Genomic DNA, 20660 nt, shown 5'->3' on the forward strand with positions numbered 1-20660 from the left:
ACAATTTTGCAAACTTATATTACTTGAGACAAAGATCAATTGTAACTCCATACAATGACACTGTTGATTTGATAAATTCATATATTATTGATTTGCTTCCAAGTACTGTACGGTTATTTTACTTATTAAGATTGTTTAAAATAAATAGTATTTGTTATACATTACAATGACACTATTAATATAATAAATTTATATGTCTTTCATTCGGTTGTAAGTACATTAAAGACCTACTATAGCATTGATCAAATATAAAAAATGTCAGATTATTCTTTGGAACATGAAATGTTATATCTGGTAGAATTCTTGAACTCACTTAATTTTCCTGGCATTCCTATTCACAAATTAGAACTGAAGGTAAATACATTCATTATGTTATTAAGAAACATAAACCAAAGTTCTAAACTATGCAATAGGACTAGAATTTTGGTTACACAACTAGTTCCCAATGTCATAAAAGGAAAAATAATTTTTGGATCATTTGTCAATACTGCAGTTTATATTCCAAAAATAATTATGATAGTCAAACAAAAAAATGGCCATTTGTTTTCCAAAGAAAACAATTTCCAATTATATTATCTTATAGCATGACAATCAATCAAAGTCAGGGATAAACTCTTGATATTGTTGGTTTGTATTTACGAAAACTTGTCTTTACATATGGTCAATTGTATGTAGCTTTGTCTAGAGTTGCATCACAACAAGGATTGAAGATCTTAATTTTGAATGAAGACAAACAATAATTGAATAAAACTAAAAATGTAGTATACAAAGAAATCTTCCAAAATTTACATTAAGCTTAGACTTTCTTTTCTCTTACTTAATAAAATTGTACATTCTCAATTAATATCTATTTGTTTACAAATTCTTTTCTTTCCTGCTTACAGTTTTCCTTAATGAAGGTTAACTTATAAATTTTTTGTCTATATAATAGGTACATTCTAAGTTGAGGAAACGACTTCAAATAAATGTCAATCTTGAAGTTGCTGCATCAATCCGGATAATTTATAGAGGTAGTCAACCTTCTCAATCTAGGGTATAGGGTACAAGCATGGCTATTCCAGTACAGAAGGTTTATCAGCCAACTCCACATCAGAGCCAAGTCAATAGAGTTTTTCCACCAATGCAAGTTAATGCTATCTAGAGAAGTCTTATTCAAGGCAAAGCTCAGTCTTCTGTACAAGCAGCTGCTCAGTAGTTGAGCCAGCATCTCGGTATTGGGTCTCAAGCTTCATTTCCACCAAAAACAGCTATGTCAATCAATTCATAAGAATCTAGAGAGGTTGAATCTTCAGAAACAACTAAATCCAAGGGTGCATTGGTGAGCAAGGGAAAAAGAAATGTTTAAGGAGGTAGTAGAGGCTCTTTTATGTATGGTGGAGCTAAGATTATGGGAGCTACAAAGAATATGGTTGTCGGCCATGGTGATCAAAATTTTTCTGCCTTTTTGCCAGGAAAAGCTTTTCAAATTTTTAATCTTTAATATTTCTGGACAATGTAATCTACCATACAAGGTAACAAGGAAAATGGGTCAAATGCATCTTACTTGGGACAATGCATACTATATCCCGAGTTGTATTTTTTAAAATTTTTGTATGAATTAAATTATTAAATGTTATATGTAATTTTCATTGAATACTTGTAATGGCCTCTTTGCTAAGATCAGATAAAATTCCTAGAATGTGTAGAAGATATGTTTTTTCTGAGTTAGCTAGATTTTGGAGATTGTTTAAGTTTATTTCTCTTTGCAATTGACACTAGCATGTTTGTTAATAGCTTTTATCTACTGAGTTGTTTAGATTCATGTCTATTATTCTATATTTTCTTTTAGATAGTTTCAATCAGTTACTGATGATCCATGTAATTAATCATTTCATTTGTTTTTTACCAACATTTGCTTTTCCATCATATTGTAAAGCTTTTTCTATGTGTTGTAAAGGGGCTCTCATGTGCAGCATGTTCAACTTGATGGTATATCTTCCAAGCAAGAACTACATTTGACAAAGGTAAATTATTTCATTCCTATTTGATTTTTAAAATAATTTAAATTTCTTTGGATTACAATGCAAAGAATATTCCCTAATCATTCTGTTGCCTTCTATAAAACTGATGCAAACATTATTGTTTAGTAGATTGGAACAACTTTAAAAAGGAAAACTTTCAAGGTAGTAGTATTGCTTCTTCTTCATCACTTATTTGAACAGAACTCAAATTGTGTGATGCAAATGATGTCTAGCATTTGGTAATATATTTTACAACAACAACTTGCAGGTATTGCATTAATATATAAACATGACTATAGGATCTAGACTCATGTGGTGGGCCACGTCTTAGCTTTGGTTAACTGAGGAATGAGGTTTCTGAACTTGAGCCAACTACGCTTTCGTAGTATGTGATAACTCTTTTGTTATTCCTCCTGACTATAGTCTCCGGTTTGGAGTTAGGTATTGCATCTCAAGTATTCCATTTTCATAGAAACGCTTAGACATTATTGCATTGAACTATAAAAGATAGAACAAGTTATATTTTTTGCATTTGCTAGCTATACCATCTTTCTCACTCTGATATCAAATATTAATAGTGTGCAACTCAGCATTTTTTGCAGTCAAGATGACTACTAGATTCCTCAGTTATTGGTTCAAAAAGGATAGCCAATGATGGTGAATTTCTTTTGGCAAGATCATGAGAACTTTGTTGATGATGGTATTCAAATAGAACTTTTCAATCTAAACAAAGAAAGAGAAGAAGAATACTTTGATGCAGATGAAAACTTTGTTGAATATGCCAAGGATAATGAAATCAAGGTAAATTATCTTATTGACTTGAAACTTCTAAATTATTTTATCAAAACTTATATTGACTACCACATGAATTTATTGTAGGATGCGTGGCTTGATAATGTTGAAGCTGATATAAAATATACAAGAAAAACATCTACAAAAACAAACAATGAAGATAATAATGAAGTTAGGACACAGTATCTTTCCTCCAAACACATTGGGATTATGAAAAGGCGTATTGCTGATGTGCTTGAGCTTGGAGAAACGGTACTATTACATGATGATAGATATTTTGTCTAAAAGAAAAAAAATTCTTTGATAAAAGGAATAATTGTGTTACATATTTGTTCCGAAATTTGCATTTTGTTTTTATTTTCATGATATGAGTATATTCTGCTTATATTAGATTATGATATTTCTGCTGCCACATGGATCTTATCAGCTTTATTTCCTTTTGTTATTTACTTATTTTTGTTATAATGATTCTTACTCTTGGCATCCATATTGATTCTATTGAAGGTGCTCATCAATTTTTAGGCTAATTTGAATTTATTAAATGCTCACGTAAGGCATAAATTCTACTAACTTACTAAGGTGTCAAGCTATGTAGATAGTTTCTTCTGGATATTTTTTCTTTATTTGATCAAACTTCAAAATCACAATTGCTTTAGAATGCTAGATATAGAGATTTTCACACTATCATTTTCAGTTCTAAACTATATCCCCTATGCACTAGATATTAAATTTGTTTTGATTAGGTAATTAAACAGGTTATAAGGGCACAATTTAAAGCCAATTTTAATTTATCTTGACAAGTTCTGCAAGCGTTGAAAAGGTTGAAAGGAACTTTAAATAATAGAAAGGAGAAAATGTTAATTGAGACAAAGCAATGTTCAATAGCTTCAGACATTTCTAGAATGTCAATTTCTTTCTTATACATATTCAAATTAAAAAAAAAAAGGATTGATAGCTAATTTATACCTAAAAAACAACATTTACTAAATGTCATCATTAAATTTTTCAGAATTCTTTGGTTTACTTTTATTAATTTCAGTAAATACACTTGAAAACAATAATTCTAACTTTTAATACCTAGAAAATAGATTCATTTAATATTTATTAATTACATTTTAGTATTATTTACTGTTTATATCTTCTTATTCTACATGAACCTGAATCCATACTATTTAAACATTTCTTTTATACATGAATGTTTAAATTCCAATAAATATCCATCCAATTCATTGAAAAAAATAAAAAAGTCAAGAGGGTATACTTATTTCTCAGTATACATAGCACATAGTCATCATTGAATAAACAAATACATTGAATTTGACAACCTTGACCCATTCATTTTATATATAAAAGACAGATACCACTAAAAATTAGTAATTATTTTATATTGATAGGATCTTTACATTATGTTGTTACTTTATATTCTACAACTATTTATCTTAATCTCCCAACAAAATAGGTTATATATTCTTTCATTTCTTAATATTTTACTATACATCTAACAATCTTTGTATAATCAACTTATTGTAAAAATGATTTACATATTGGTTTCAATATTTAACTTCTTTGCATTACATCATTTATTCTTACTGTATTTACATTATGCATTGATGGATTAAACTTATTAAAGTCTGCTACAACAGGTAAAAATGGACCAACAATATTTAAGTGACTTGGAATTGTACAAACTATCAAAACCAGTGAAACTAAAGGTCATACGAATCTGGCAGTCAACAACACCAAATAATCCACAAAAGCTTCTAAGATTTGATTTCATAATTGCTAATATCAAGGTAACTTATTAAAAATCAAAACCTTTACTTAAATGTTTCTTATTATCTACTTTTTTAAAATGTACTGAAATACAATTTTATTATATTTATCTCTGATAGAAAAATGTAATGCAAGTAATGATTAGAAGTTTAGATGCACAACAATTCAAATTTATACTGAAAAAGGCTTTGTATACTTGATTGACAAATTTCGGGTTATGAAAAGAAAAAAGAACTACAATGCTTTGCTTGGCATTTTAATGATTGTATTTTCAAAAGCAACAGAAGTGAATCAAGTTCATGAAGATGGAATTGCATATTCTACACATCATTTTAACTTTACAGAGTACACCATACTTCATGACAAGATACACCAAAAGAACATCTTAACAAGTATTAAAAGAAAATATCCTGCATAATCAAGCTGCATTCAATCATTTAACTTTTAACTTTTATGCTATGTTGTTTTAATACCAAAATTGTAGATGTCATTTGAGTGCTAACAACAATAATTTTTGTAAACAAAATTCAGCTGAATCATAGAAACACTCTTGTTCTTTAAAGGGATATGTATCAACAAAATCTCAGGTAATTACTATGATGAATATATAGTTCATTTTTACATCAATATTTCTATATGTAGAGATAAACATTTTAATATAAATACACTATTGGTCCCAAACAAATGTGCTAGAGGGGGGGTGAATAGCATTTTTTAGCTCTCACTAAACTTGATTTCTAATTGGGGGCAAATTAAAGGTCAATGATAAGAAATTTGATGCAAGATGAAGGAATGATTTAAGAATGAATGAAAATGAAAAATAAAATAGAGCAGACAATACACAAAGATTTATAGTGGTTCAGTCAAAGACTTACATCCACTACCTTGATTGTTCAACTAAGGATTTTTCAAACCAAATCACTATAAATGATGGAATTCCCAAGCTTTCACCAAGCTTTTACAATGGCTTTTTGCAGGCTTAGCCACAACCTTTAACAATGGTTTTTTTCGGGATCAACCAAAACTCAAAACTAACTTTTCCTAGGCTGAGTTAAAACCTATACACCTAATCAAGCTAACCCAAGCTTGATCAATCCTCTTAGAGTGACTCGCACACTCTAAGTAATCAAGAATAACAGAAATAAAGGAGTACCTATGATCACTAACCTGATCTGAATGGTACAAGATGAAGTGCTTAACTCTATTACAAGGATTGGAGTGAAGTGTAGAAAGTATGCAGAGAGTTTTTGCTATTTTTGAGCTCTTGTTGATCTTAGAAGCATCTAATCTTGTTCTTAGCCGTTAGAAGTGCCTTATATACTTGAAAAACTAACTCTGATGGATGTTTGACAGTTTCTGATCGTTGGGAAACAGTTTGGAGTTAGTTCTAGCCGTTAATCTGTCTTCTAGTATTTAAATTCAAATCTTTAGACAGAATGCTCTTAGTCAACTAACTATGCTTCTTAGTCGATTAAGTCGTCTTTGTCTTTGAACCCACTTTTTGGCAATAAGCTTTTAGTCAACTAACTGTGCTTCTTAGTCAATTAAGTCGTTTCTATTTCTGAACCCAATTTCTGATAGTAAACTCTTAGTCAACTAACTAAGCTTCTTAGTCGATTAAGTCATCTCTGTCTCTGAACTCGGTTTCTTCACTTTTGAGTTTTAATTGACTAACTCCCTTGGTTATCCGACTAAGAGGCTTCTGTTTTGTGGCTCAATTGTAGCTCCTCATTCTTATGAGTTTTAACATTTGTTTTTTAGTGATTAATTCATTTTTGACATACATTTTCATCTTACACACTCAAGTAGTATGGTTAGACATAAATGGGTGGAAATGTTTTATTATCATTAAAAACTAATGAAGCCAACATACACTGCTTAACATACCATATTTCTTTTGTTAAAAACTTTTCACAGTAACAATACAATCAAAGTTGTATTGTATGGAGAGTTGGCATTAGAAATAAATGAATGAACAAGTAACTTGTGTAGGATCAAGCTTTGTGTGGATCAAATAAATATCCTGTGTTTGCATAACCAATTAAATTTTATTTTGATGCATTTGAATAAGATAAGCATATATCCATTGTTCCTCATAGATATTGAAGTATATATTTAATTCCATTCCAATGTCTTTGAGTTAGAGAAGAACTATATCTTGCTAATAAATTCACAGCAATTGATATATCAAGTCATGTATTGGTAGCAAGATACATTAATGCTCCAATTTCAATAAGATACGGTACTTCAAGATCAAGAAGCTCTTTATTATCTTCACGAGGACGAAAAGGGTCTTTTTCACATCGCATGACCTTACAACTATTGGTGAACTCAATGGATATGTTTTCTCCATATAAAATTGTTTTAGCACTTTTGCTATATAATTAGATCAATGGACAAAAATTCTATTTGTCAAGTGTTCAATCTAAAGACTCAAACAAAACTTTATTTTTCCAAGGTCTTTCATCTCAAATTCACTCTTTAAGTAATCCACGGCTTTTGATAACTCTTTAAGAGTTCAAATAATGTTTAAGTCAACAATATAAACAGCAATTATGATAAATTCATATCTAAACCCTTTTATAAAATACATGGGCATATAAAATTATGAGAAAATTGTGAGGAATGACCTTTCCTGATGAAGATTTTTTAAAAATAACCATCAAAATAAATTTAACTATTTTTAACCATATGTAGTCATGACTTAACAAAAATACCCTTTAAACTATTTCAAATAAATTAAATCATTCATCACAATTTCTCTCCATTTGTGCTTCGAATTTCTCTCTCTCACCATCCCACTCTTTCAAATTTTATCGATTTCTCTCTTCGACATTCGTCTACTATGATTTCGATTTCTCTCTCCCGCGTTTTCAGATTTCTCTTTCTTACACTTTCAAGACACCAAGCAATGGTTTTGACATGTTTGGGTGGATGGCTATTTGGAAAATTCAATTTTTTGGTATTTTGGTTAAAACTAAAATGGTAGAAATAATCATAAATGTATGACATAGTTTTTAATTGAATCAATTCGGGACCTAGACACCAATAAACTCAAAATTTTGAAATTTATAAACCTAGGTTTTCAAAGAAACTTTTTTCATTTTTAGTCAAAGTAGGTGTTTTAGATAAAAAAATTTGTATTTTGATTTATGAAAACATGTTAGAAACACTTTAATCGATGTCAAATTGTCAAGAAAAAGCAAAAAAAAAAATGAAAAAAGTTGAGAGGATTCGAAGTTTTGGTTCATAAGTAACAACAACATTTTAAGTATTAAAGTGTAACAAAATGTTTTTGAATATGTTGTCTAACAATAATATTTTTTCAACATGGCATGTAACAACAATATTTTTTTTTCAACATGGCATGTAACAACAATATTTTTTTTTTCAACATGGCATGTAACAACATTTTTTAACCATGGCTTGTAACATGTTTTTGTACATGTTGTGTAACAACAGTATTTTTTTTCAGCATGGCGTGTAAAAACCTAACTATGGCATGTAACAATAGTATTTTTTTCAATATGGCATGTAACAACCTAACCATGTCTTGTCACATATTTTTGTACATGACGTATAACAACCTAACCACGACGTGTAACAACCTAACCATGGCTTGTCACATGTTTTTGTACATGGTGTTTAACAACCTAACCATGGCGTGTAATATGTTTTTATATATGGCGTGTAACATCATAGCGTGTAATTTCATGAAAGGTAATTTTGTTTAACTTGACTAAAAATAGTTAAAATTATAAAGAGGGTTATTTTTGAAAACATCTTATCTTTAAGGGTTATTTTTTAAAATGCCCCTAAAATTAATTCTATAGCCTTTTTTCAACAAATATTCACTGAGACAATTATACCATATGTATCTGGATTACTTTAATCCATATAAAAATTTATTAAATTTGATCCAATAAATTTTTCGAGAATTCAAATTTGTACTTCAGGCAATTTAAATCCTTCAAGGATTTATATATATATATCGATATCAAATGAGACATATAAATAGGTTATAACTAGATTCATTAGACGCATTTCAATCTTCTCATATATTGCTAGACTAGTTAATATATAATTATAATTGCATCCTCAATAGAGAATATATCACTTCATATTTAATACCAGATCTTTGGGTAAAATCTTGCGCAATAAGTCGTGCTTTATACCTCATAATCTCATCTTTCTTATTTCACTTTCACATAAATACCCATTCATATCCTACTGATTTTATGCCATTTGGAGTATAGATTACAGGTCCAAAAACTTCACGCTTTGTAAGTGAATTCAATTTCACTTTAATTGTGTCTTTCCACATTGGCCAATCATTTCTATGTTTACATTCTTCAACAGATGTGGGTTCAATATCCTCATTTTCTTTCATAATGTTGAGCTCTATATTATATATAAAATATCGTCGATGTTTATATCATTCCAGTTCCATCTTTTCCCATAATGACATAATTGATTAAGATCTCTTCATTTTCAATGATTTCAGGTACCTAAATTTCTTCTGGAATATTTATCAATTATGTCAGGTGTCTCTTCTCGAGTTTCTATTTCATGTTTTTGACCATCTTGAATATTTGCTTCTTTTCTTTTTCAAGGATTTTATATTTAGAACCGATTAGTCTCCACGCTTCTGGTGTGCCTTGTCCTACAGGGACATCAATGCTAATAGGAGCATTTGCAGTTGGTATATAAGATTTAATTATTCTCTTTAGGTCAGTAAATACGTTTGACAACTGGTTTACTATATTTTGTAAAAAAATTATCTTTTGAACTCATATCGATTTATGTGAGGATCAAAACTAGATAATGATAATTCATTCTAAGAATTTTTCTTTTGCAGTTGCTTATTTTTCTCCCCCTAATGCTGAAAAAATTGTTTCATCAATATGACAATCGACAAATTTTACCATGAATAAATCTCCTATTAATAATTCTAAATATTTAATTACAAATGGAGCTTTGTATCCAACATATATTCTTGACCTCCTTTGAGGACTTATCTTTATGCGCTGTGGTGAAGCAATTGAAACATATACCGCACATCCAAAAATTCTTATATGAAAAATATTTGGTTCTTGACCATAAACCAATTGTATAAGGAGAATTTACAATAACTCATTTGGCCTGATGCATACAAATGCTGTTGTATCCAAAATGGCATGCCCCCAAGCAGACATTAGGAGTTTGAATTTCATAAGTAATGACCTTGCAATTAGTTAGAAGTTTTTAATAAATGATTTTGTTAGACCGTTTTGTGTGTGAACATAAGTAATAGGATGTTCAATAGTTATTCCAACTAATATACAATATTAAAGGCTTGAGATGTAAATTCACTAGCATTGTCAAGACAAATAATCTTGATTATATAACCAAGAAAATGTGCTTGCAAATGAATGGTTGCAAATGCCAAATTGCAGGTTGATAATAAGCATATATGTGACCATTTAGCTGATGCATCAATTAAAATCGTAAAATATCTAAATGGTTCACATGGTGGATGTATGAATCCACATATAACCTTGAATATGTTTCAAAAATATAAAGAATTCAGTCCCAACTTTAACTAGCGATAGCCATATAATTTATTTGCCTTCAGAGCAAGCAACACATTAAAATTCACTAGATTGAAAAATCTTCTAGTTTTTAAATAAATGATCATATAACTTTTCAATCATAATTTTTTTTTTTTGCATCATTATTGATCCAGGATGGTCCAATTGGTCATACCAAACATTAAAATCATTAGTAAACTTTTGGTTAACTATAAGTTTTAGTTATTCTAATATTTGTGTAGTTTAATCCAAAGAGCAAAGTGAGTAATAAGTTTTTTTTTTCTCAACACACACTTCCTACTTGAGATAGATGTAATATAGAGGTATTAAATTGTTCTTTCATTTGTTGTCTTAATATGATATCTATTCAGACGAATATCTTTAAAACTTAATAAACTTCTTTGAAACTTTATTCCTCAAGGTAGTAAAGTATCAGCTCTTCTAGAGCCTTCAATTAATCTTGTACTACTAGATATTGTATTAACATTGGTCTTTTTTTTTTCGTTGTCAAGTAGGACAAATATTTCTTGTCTTTAAATATAGTGTGTGTTGTAGCAATGTCTGCTAAACTTATATTTACATCATAGATCTTGGATCCAACAAGATGAATATTCATATTGTTTTTCAATAAAAAAAATATATACAATAAGAAATTTACAAGTTAATATGAAATAACATTAAATACATAATTAACACGCATAATAAGAACATATCATTTAAATATAATGAAAACATATTAAAGTATCTTCATAATATAGTTATACTAAAATATATCAATTACTATTAAGTTTATTCTTGGATATTTCTATTACCAATTAAATGATCAATTCTTTTTTCGGGGTAAGAAAATCAATAACGGATATTTCCATTATCAATCATATAATCAATTCTTCTTTCAGGGTGGACAACACATAACCAATGGTCTTTCATGCCACATCAATGACAATATGTTTTCTATATTCTTTTTAACTTTTTTTTATTTTTGTATTTTCATTATTCATCAACTTCTTGTGAGTTATAAGTATTCAACTACTTGTGATAGGTTGCAAGTATACATCTACTTTTGGTGGGTGATCCACATATGATGGGTTATCCACTTCTAGTGGATTATCTCTTTTTTAGTGGGTTAAGGCATCCATCCACTTTTGATGATAAAATTATTTATCCACTTCTAGTGGTAAATTATTCTTAGATTCTGATTATAAAATTATCAATCTACTTCTGATGATAAAATTATAATTAAAATAGTAATAGTATAAATTATTATGACCATCATAATTAAATGATGTTGCATTCACTTCAAGGAATGGCTAGATATATGATTATGACCATAATTATTAAATGATGTCGCATTCACTTCAAGGAATGAACATTCATAATTTTTAATTAATAGTTATATAATAGAAAATTCACTTTCCAATCAAGGGACAAAATATAATATATACAATATGATAGTAAAAATCATATTAAAGTTGACTTTTAGGGAATGAAAATACTAAAGAGATATCAAGTCACTTACTCGATTTTTTTAAAATCAGAAATCAAAAGTCAATCATTGAAATCCTTTTGAAACTTGAAGATAAAGAAAACATAATAATTCTAAAACTTGAGAGATTAGAAAATCGTGCTGATAACGTTTTATGAAATCAATCTAAAAAGAATAACTATAAGAAAAATACAAGAGAAAGCATTTTGAGGGAAAGAAAGTATTTTGAGAGAGCAAGAAGATATTTTTCAAGTATGTATTTACAAATAAAGTGAGAGATCTATTTATAGGTCAATAACCCTTTGAATCATAGTTCTAATCTAATTCTATCTAAGAGTTCAAACCATATTACATTTCTTGTATCTTGCCTATTGGGTTGTTTGACTTGATTTGTACCTCTTGAGTCATAGTATAATGGGCATTCACATATTTGTTCATAACAAAAAAATTATTATTATATTTGAAAAATATAAAAAAAGAGAGCACTGATCAAGGGAGAAGAATACCAATCAATGCTCCCTAAATGGGGAGCTTTTTTAAAAAAATTAATAAAAAATAATAAAATCATATATTAGTAATTATAAAAATTAGTCAAGCGTAAATTTGTTTTTTTATCCTTGTCACATCAGCAAGTTGACGAAAATACTAATGGTTGATTAATGATAGGACTAAGGGTGAGCAGCGGTCGGTTGCAATCGAGCAACCAACAGCAACCATCGGTAATGTCGATCGACCTCGTTGGTCGATCGGTTCTGTCCTCTGGGGGGACTCTTTCCCCCTCGAACCGACCAAATAACTGACCAGTGATTAGCTTTGGTTTTCAAGGGGGTGAAAGTACAAAAATGTCCCTCATTAAACACCCCCCTCCGCCCCCCATAAGGGTAAAGGCATAAAAGCAGCAGCCCTAAAGACCTAAACCAGCTCTGCAACTCTCATATTTTCTCCCTTTCCCCCGATAGCCTGACCCCTCTATTTTCTCCTTTCCTTTTTCGCCTCTCCAGCTCTCCCTCTCATAATAACCTTTTGGCCAATATGAATGGCACTTGTTTGAATATGAGATCTATGGCTGTGATGATTTTGCTTTATATAGACTGGAGCTAAAGCTTGCCAATGAAAAGAAGAGTCCTAAAGTAAAAGTTTCAAAAGATTCGTTTGCTGATCTGTAAAAAAAATGGGAAGGCTCACGGCTGAAGTTCCTGAAGATGACAAATCTCCTAGTAAGGGCAAGACAAAGGCTAGTAAGAAGGCAGATGCCAGAAATGTTAGTTCTGCTCAAGATTAGATGACCATTAAGACTACATGCTGAAATATGGATCTAGTGTTTCTAAACAGTCATCTTGCTGAGAAAATCAACTTGCTGTGGTGGCATATAAATGAGCAGTTTTTTGTGCATTTGGCATCGAATGTCATTCTGCATCAAGCTTGCTGTAGTCGCTATATAGACACATATCTTAAGGAGTCATTATCTTCAATAACTCTCTTTCTTTTTCCTTCTTCAACTATTGCTTGGTGGCAGTTTTTTTCAACAAGGGGACGGTCGGGCATCACACCATAAATCGAATCGAAATCGACCGAACTGACCACCTTAAAAATCGATCGAAATCGATTTTGAGAGGGTGCGGTTCGGTCAATTAATATGATTAAAATTTTTGATCAGTTTTGGGAAAAATCGAATCGAAACTGACTTTGCACAGCCCTAGACAGAACTTACTTATCCAGTGAAAATTTTTTTTTTTTGGGTGGAGTATTCATTTCAAAAACTATTAGACCTTCGTATAATTTCAATTAAAACTTAAGGGGTCCTGGTATTTATCCTATTTTTTATGAAAAAAAATTACTACATGTTCAATAGGATTACTATCTTCTTTGGATAAGTACTGTTTTAAAAATATATATTTAAGAAAAGCTTTTCACTGATTGAAACCAAAACACATAATTATCTCCAATTAATATTAGTTTATCTTTTCCTCTACTAGACCAAATTGAAGTCCACTACAACATAATTTATATTTATTGTGAACTTTTTTGTATGGTAGCTACAAGCATCGTGCTAGTTAATATTAAAAGTAATAAATATATTTTATAAAATCATCCAAATAACATAAAATATTTTACAAAATGAAATCCAAACAATTAAATATCAAATATTTTTTAAAAAATAAAAATTTACTTATTTTCTAAAATATAAATCATTACCTGAATTCATGACGAGTAGTAGCTTTATTACTTGAACTCTATACGAATCCGATTATAAAATATCATAATCTTACAATAAGATATCCAATTATAAATTGCTAATTGACATTCTTACCTAAATTTTTTAAAAAATAAAAAAGATAAATACTACTCCTATCCTATCAGAAAGCCCTCAAGATATAAATAAAAAATGAAATATAAGTCCTAAGAGATAAAGCAAGTGTCTGATAAAGCTAAAGAACAAATTAAATAACATTTAGATAAATATGAAAGAAACCAAATAAGCAAATCGTCAGGCATAAGGACGCCAAGCAACATGGCAGCGTCCCAAGCAACGCTGGTTGGTTCTCAACGCATGCTGATGCTGGGTTCTTGAATTTGTCTTAGGAGAAGGGACCAAGAAAGAGGCAATGCAGTCCTCGTACGAGAAACAAAAGAAAAAACATCAGAGATTTTTACACGTGAGAAATCCAGGGGAAGACATGACACACGACACACGAGTGAGTCGAGTTGTCTTGGTCTTAGTCCCGCAGAAACTGCGGAAGCCAACTACTACTAACTACCAAACACGGAAACTCAAACGCCCCACCCAGGTAGGAGTTTGGGGCTTTAGATTGGGGAGAGATGGGTCTTTTCCCATCGATGTATCTTCTGCTTACATTCGTGGAAGCAGTCCAGAGAAAGAGAATAAAATATCGCACCTTTTGTCTTCGTTTATAGTTTTCAGCTTAAACCCAGAAAGTCCCACCATCATCAACCTCCATCCATATTTGATCGTTCGCCGCTGACCCCAAATTCTCTTTCTATTTGTTTTGATTTTCCACCGCAACCCTCTCTTCAACGTTGTATCTCAGGTGATGATTTTCTTTCGTTCTTTTGTTGTTGTTTTCTTTTCCAAAGAATAGAAGGAAAAAAGAAAACGGTGATCCTAACACTAACAGATTGGCATCTTTGCTTCCTTTCAATCCCGATTTTATGATTGGGTGATCCCAACTTGTTTTCTTAATTGGTCTTTTACTTTTGAATATTGGATGATCCATTCGTGAACAATATATAAATTTTCGATAGATATGGCGAGGTGTTATTGTTGAAATTCAATTACCTTAATGTTGCAGTTACAGGTCCCCTTTAATTAGTTATTGTTACCCCTTATTTCCAGAATCTTAATGTCAGGTCAAAACCATGTCTCGCTCCTTTCCTCCCCCAACAAATACAGGCAGATTAAGCCATGCATTGTATTGCTTAAGAGAATGATGAATGAATTGAATTTTATTATGAAAACAAAGCAATTACAATCTTGACCAATCACTTGCATGGTGGCTTTTTGTGTTTCTTGCTTGTTGATTTTCACCACTCAATCTTTCAAGATGTCATTGTAATGTGATCACTATTGAATGAAAAGCAATGATCAAACATATTATGTTTTGATTGTTCATAAACCACTTCCACATCTATAGAATGGTGTTCATACTGTTCAGCTTCTGACTCTCGCAGTTTAGCTTTGGACGCCCATTTTAGTTGGTTTTATCTGCGGAGGAGTTTTCTGCAGCGGCTGAGTTACACTATGAGGAATGGAGTACAGCACGTAGGTGAATGTTCCAGCTCAACCTCTTGGAGCAGTCAGCAGGATACTGAGGATGACCAGATGATTGCTGTTGTATTGTCAGAAGAATACGCCAAGTTAGACGGTGCTGTTGCTAGACGCCTTTCTGGTCTTGCACCTGTCCCTGTATGATGCCCCACCTCCCCTTTTTTTTTCTCTTTTTTCTGGTTGATGTGATATAAGTTCTCTTTAAGCTTTTGTTACCTCCGAACAATGATAAATTTATATATTCTCTTGCTGTTTTATCATTTATCAACACTGCCTCTTCTTAGGGCCATGGCCTAAATGTTTTACTGTCAATGAAGTTTTTGCTGCATTACTTCTGCATTATGAAAGCAGCCTGATTTGCTTGGTCCTTGCTTATTACATTAATTCTGTTACTGCTATAGTTTATTGCTTATTGATTTAAATGAATGAGCATTACTTATCTTATAAATACTTGAAATTTCAGCATGTGCCACGCATAAATTCCTTTATTCCCAACGTAAGTGATGCAAGTTTGGATCACCAACGCCTTCTACAGAGGTATGTACTTAACATTTTCAAAAGCATGTTTTAAAAGCATTTTAAAAGTCTTCTAATCTAACTTCATTGGGATGATGTTGAAAAATATCATGAATATACATATCTATGTAGCAGTGTTGATCAAAATTGGAAGGCATCTTGATTGGTATACTTTGAATTTATCAATAAAACTGAAGAATTTAACTGATTTACATAAAAGGAATGATTTAGAGGATGAAGTAAAGAATGTTCTAGTGAGAAATTAAGAGAAAACTGTATGCCATTGAAGTCATGGCTCTTCAAAGTTGCACTGTAATCTATCTGCTGCCACTGCTTTCAAAATTCTTACTTATTTGATGTACCAAAAAACTCTTTTTGTTTTGACACAATAGTTTATGAATTTACTCTGTTATTTTCTATTTCAGGTAGATGCTACTATGCTATGGTATCTTAGGATCTGCAACTATGAATCATCTATAAGACCCAATATCTAAGATAAATACTATCCCTGCATTCTTGCATGCTCAGCGGTCTACCAGCTGGACCTTTCACCTTTCCCACAAAATATGTTTTTGTTCACTATTTTTGAAGTGCATGAGTCTTATCCCTTGCAAGGAGTTCAAATGAATATGGTCTATGCTTTCCTCAAAGACTTAGTCTGCAGCAAGACATTTGTCTCTCAAATCAGTAGTTCATAAATGTGTGTGCACATCTGCAAGCATCTGCATGCATGCAAAATTGTGTGCATGGCTGCATGTGACTCACAAGTAGAGCATATACCTATGGAAATATTAAGACTCATGCACCACTCATAAGTAGGTGCATATGACTCATTTGTTAATTGTTTACTTTAAGCTAGCGTCAGTGGAGAAATATTAAGGCTTATGCAACATGATTTTCTTTGGGTAAGGTCGGATCTAGAGCATATTTTTGCGCCTACTTGGACCTTAACTTCAAGCCTAAATTCTTGTTCCTCTGTCTAGTGGACATCTTGAAGCTTCCCTCTTCTTGCTTTCTTCTAGAATATGATTGAAAAACTTGTCATTAAGCTTATGCTAGAATGTCGTTGCCTAGAGGGTGCTACACCTTCTATTGTTTCTTTAGCTTTACATCTTATGTAAAAGTATTCAGCATAATCCTTACTTTTCTCAGGCTCCAAGTTTATGGTCTATATGAAGTGAAGGTCTCTGGTGACGGAAATTGTCAGGTATATCTAATGAACAGTTCTGGTGAACTTTAATCTCTCATATTATTCACCTCATTCACATTCAAGCTTTATGACTAGTTATTCAAATCACATCACCTTGTTTTGCAGTTTCGTGCACTTTCAGACCAGATGTACAAGTCCCCTGAGTATCACAAGCATGTACGGAAAGATATTGTTAAACAGGTACAGTGTCTTTGCGGCTTGAGTAGTTATTTTGGTCTAGATGTTTTATGTGTAACTAAATCTCAGGCCCATATTGCTAATTGTTGAGATCATCTTGTGACCTTGCGGGGATTGAAAATTTTCACCAAGTGCATTGGTGCTTAGTTCTCAATAGGAGATCTATGTATTGTAGGAGGAGATATTAGCTTCGTAACCTTTTAAGATAGTCCCAGAGAAAAGTGGTATAAAGCCCAGTAGAAATTTTAACATCTCATGATCATTTTTATATATCTCTATATTTTCAATTCTAACTGTTCTCTCCACCAACAGCATCACTCTTCTTCTTAGTGCTCCCATGAATATCTGTCTTTTGTAGTGGCTGTCTCGTCGAGGACAATGGTGAAGTGTTTTTGCAGCAGCTTCTTCCAGTTTCATCCTCCTATCTAAATCTTAACCATAGCAGTTGTCTAATCCTCACGACATATTTTACCATTCAAATTGAAGATATTTACCACTTTTGACTTAGATTAGGGCCAAACTACCACCATGATGTATTCAACACATACCCAACTCTGTATAGAGTCATTTAGACACTGACAGCATACAAGCTCTTGTTGCTGCTATCTCCTTGAGCAACACTCAAGGGAATCACTGTTCTCTGACCACCATATCAAACATTTCTGCCTTTCCAGATGTTAATTATCATTGTTATCCCTTCATTTAGATTGTTTCTTTTTTTGAGCTTATTTGGATTATCAACTGTTTAAAAGTTCACCAATCAAAATTCTCTGAAAAGTAAATTGATGGACTTTTAGATTTGTGAAAGATATGCCAGAGACAGGCTAAAAAGAAATATTAAGTAATTGATTTTAAATGATTAATTCTTTTTCTTATTTTGATTACTTTTGCATATTCCAGCTTAAAGACCACCGTAATTTGTATGAAGGATATGTTCCAATGAAGTACAAGCGATATTGCAAGAAAATGGCAAAGTATGTTGCTTCATTAAGGGTCTTACAACCATTGCTTTTTTGTGACAAATGTTTACTTGAATGGATGCATTTATTATTGAGTTTAGTTGAACTTGATTATTTGCTGGTAGTGAAGTTTGATTTTTTCTAATCTAATTAGCCTGATTGTGTAGATCTGGAGAATGGGGGGACCATGTTACCTTGCAAGCAGCTTCTGATAAGGTCTTGTATTCTTTCATAAAATCTGTCATAGTTTGCTGCCTTCTTTTATCATACACTTCTATTAGGTAGTCATGATATATAATTTTTGTATCGAATCATTACTCTTGACTGTCTTTTTTGCCTTGCTTTCTCCTTTCTTATCTTTAATCCTCCATGGAAATCGGCATACAGATGGTGTAAATACTATTCCAGCTCAAATATTTTGTTATGCAATTTCTCAGATTTCAGTGATAGACATTGATAGTGACTTTTCCTTCAAAGATACATGCCTTTGCAAAGTTTTCATCTATGATTTAGCCTTTGATATGTCTAAGATGTTCATAGATATTTCTTAGATGTTGGCTTTTGTTGGTAGATATATCTGATAATGATATGCATTATGGAAATATTGTTAGAAATATCTGAAGTGCTTCTTTTTTCTTTTTTTCTAAAGAAAAAAATATTCTTCAATTCTTCTAACTGGTGTAAGTGTGTACTGAGTTTTAATATTCCAAGTAAAATGCCTCAATAATCTGTTGAGCTTCATTCTAGGTCATAATATCAGTGTCTAATATTCTAATTGTTTATTTGCAGTTTGCAGCAAAGATATGCCTTTTGACATCATTCAGAGATACTTGTTTCGTTGAAATTATGCCACAATACCAGGCCCCTAAACATGGTAAGACTGGAAAAAGATTGATATAGAAAAAGAAAAACGCTAATTTCATACCTTGCAGCAGGTTATCCTTTTTCTTTTAAGTTGTCTACTCTCACTGCCCCTGTCTCTCTTGCGATGTGTGTGCATGTGTGAATGTTGCACGCTTGTATATTCTTGAAGTTCAAGGTCCAAACTCTGCTGCCTACTGGAATTCTCAAAATTTTATCCTGCTTGGACATAAAGTCCTATATTTCAATTTGTTTTACCTCAACTCTAGAGTGCTCAGCAAACTGATTTGCTAACTTGTAAGAGAGGCCTTTTATTGCTCCATCCTGATGGCATTCTTTGTGCCAAGATTTTTCTATTTCCTGTTCCCTGTAGCTTAAAGCTTGCTATGGAATTCCTTTGAGCAATATTTGAGCTTTTTATCCAATAAAACCATCACTTATAAGTTAACATAAGCTCGGTAGGTTAACTTGAATTTCATTTTCCTTTTTACTCCTACGTAGGACCCTCCCACCTTGACTGCATGTACTCTTGAACAAGGCACATGTTCTGTACTGACACGCTTAGTCCTGCTATTATCCCGACCTTAGGTTCTGTATCCATGGATATGAGGTTTGAGACTCTATTTGGTCTCCATGAAAGCATTCTTATGGTTTTCTTCTTCTCTGTTTTTTATTAATGCAGAATTGTGGTTGAGTTTCTGGTCTGAGGTACACTACAACTCACTATATGAGATCCAAGGTTTGTTTATGGTGAAAACGTGAATTTTTTTTTTCAAGGTTGAGTCTGTAAGTGTGTTGGGGTTTCAAGTGTAAAATATACGAATGTCTTCTCTTTTCCAGGTGCACCAGTTCAGAAGCCAAAGAAGAAACATTGGTTGTTCTAAGTTAGCAGATTGTTGAGGAGGGTATATGGCATTCATTCATGCTGCTGAAAAGTTTAGTACTGTGCACACTATGCTTAATATTTTTTACAGATGACATTTAGGTTTTGATCTTCATTACTGTAAAGATATATGGTGCATTTCAGATTGAGATGCACCAGGTTAAATTCTTTTATTGATTCTTCTGTAAGGTGGATTTCTTTCCCAGTAGAGCAAATTTTTGTTCATTCTACTGTCAATTGTGGCAAAACCCTTTTTAGCCTTCCAACGTTAAAACATGTTTGTCAACATGTCGGATTCTTTGTTTACTCTCAGGAGGAGAAAAAGGACTACAAAGAGTGAAAGGGAACGGAGAGAATGGGCAAAGCCTTTTTGTACTCTTTTGAAAAGGCCGTGACAGTTTCACCTCATAAAATAATAATGACAGAAATATCATGGAAAAAGGGAAAGGAATGATGTTAGAAAGAGACTAAACGCAATAAGAAATCCATTTCCTGTCCTGAGTTTGACTGAGGGATCCGAAAGTGCCATTAAAAATCCAGTAAAAAACTGAATCAACATGCATCAGGTATTAGGTGCCAGGTGGTGTTTCAAATCTATATGCGGTGCAAGATCCAATGACTTCATTTCAGTACTTAAAAACCATTC

The 20660-nt window shown here is 31.8% G+C and overlaps 2 protein-coding genes across 2 annotated transcripts; both read left to right on the top strand.

The window, feature by feature from the left end:
- On the top strand, positions 2655-3077 carry LOC18601178 (CD2 antigen cytoplasmic tail-binding protein 2 homolog). The gene is made up of 2 exons (XM_018118971.1): positions 2655-2801; positions 2880-3077. Exons 1-2 carry the CDS (start codon positions 2655-2657, stop codon positions 3075-3077), a joined length of 345 nt encoding a protein of 114 aa, XP_017974460.1.
- LOC18601179 (OTU domain-containing protein DDB_G0284757) lies at positions 14347-20251 on the top strand. The gene is made up of 10 exons (XM_007032030.2): positions 14347-14671; positions 15312-15546; positions 15872-15945; positions 17077-17131; positions 17240-17314; positions 18212-18285; positions 18438-18486; positions 19060-19144; positions 19814-19870; positions 19972-20251. Exons 2-10 carry the CDS (start codon positions 15382-15384, stop codon positions 20013-20015), a joined length of 678 nt encoding a protein of 225 aa, XP_007032092.1. The 5' UTR covers positions 14347-14671; positions 15312-15381; the 3' UTR covers positions 20016-20251.

The sequence above is a fragment of the Theobroma cacao genome, chromosome 4 (genome assembly GCF_000208745.1).
Source record: "Theobroma cacao cultivar B97-61/B2 chromosome 4, Criollo_cocoa_genome_V2, whole genome shotgun sequence".
Lineage (NCBI taxonomy): Eukaryota > Viridiplantae > Streptophyta > Magnoliopsida > Malvales > Malvaceae > Theobroma > Theobroma cacao.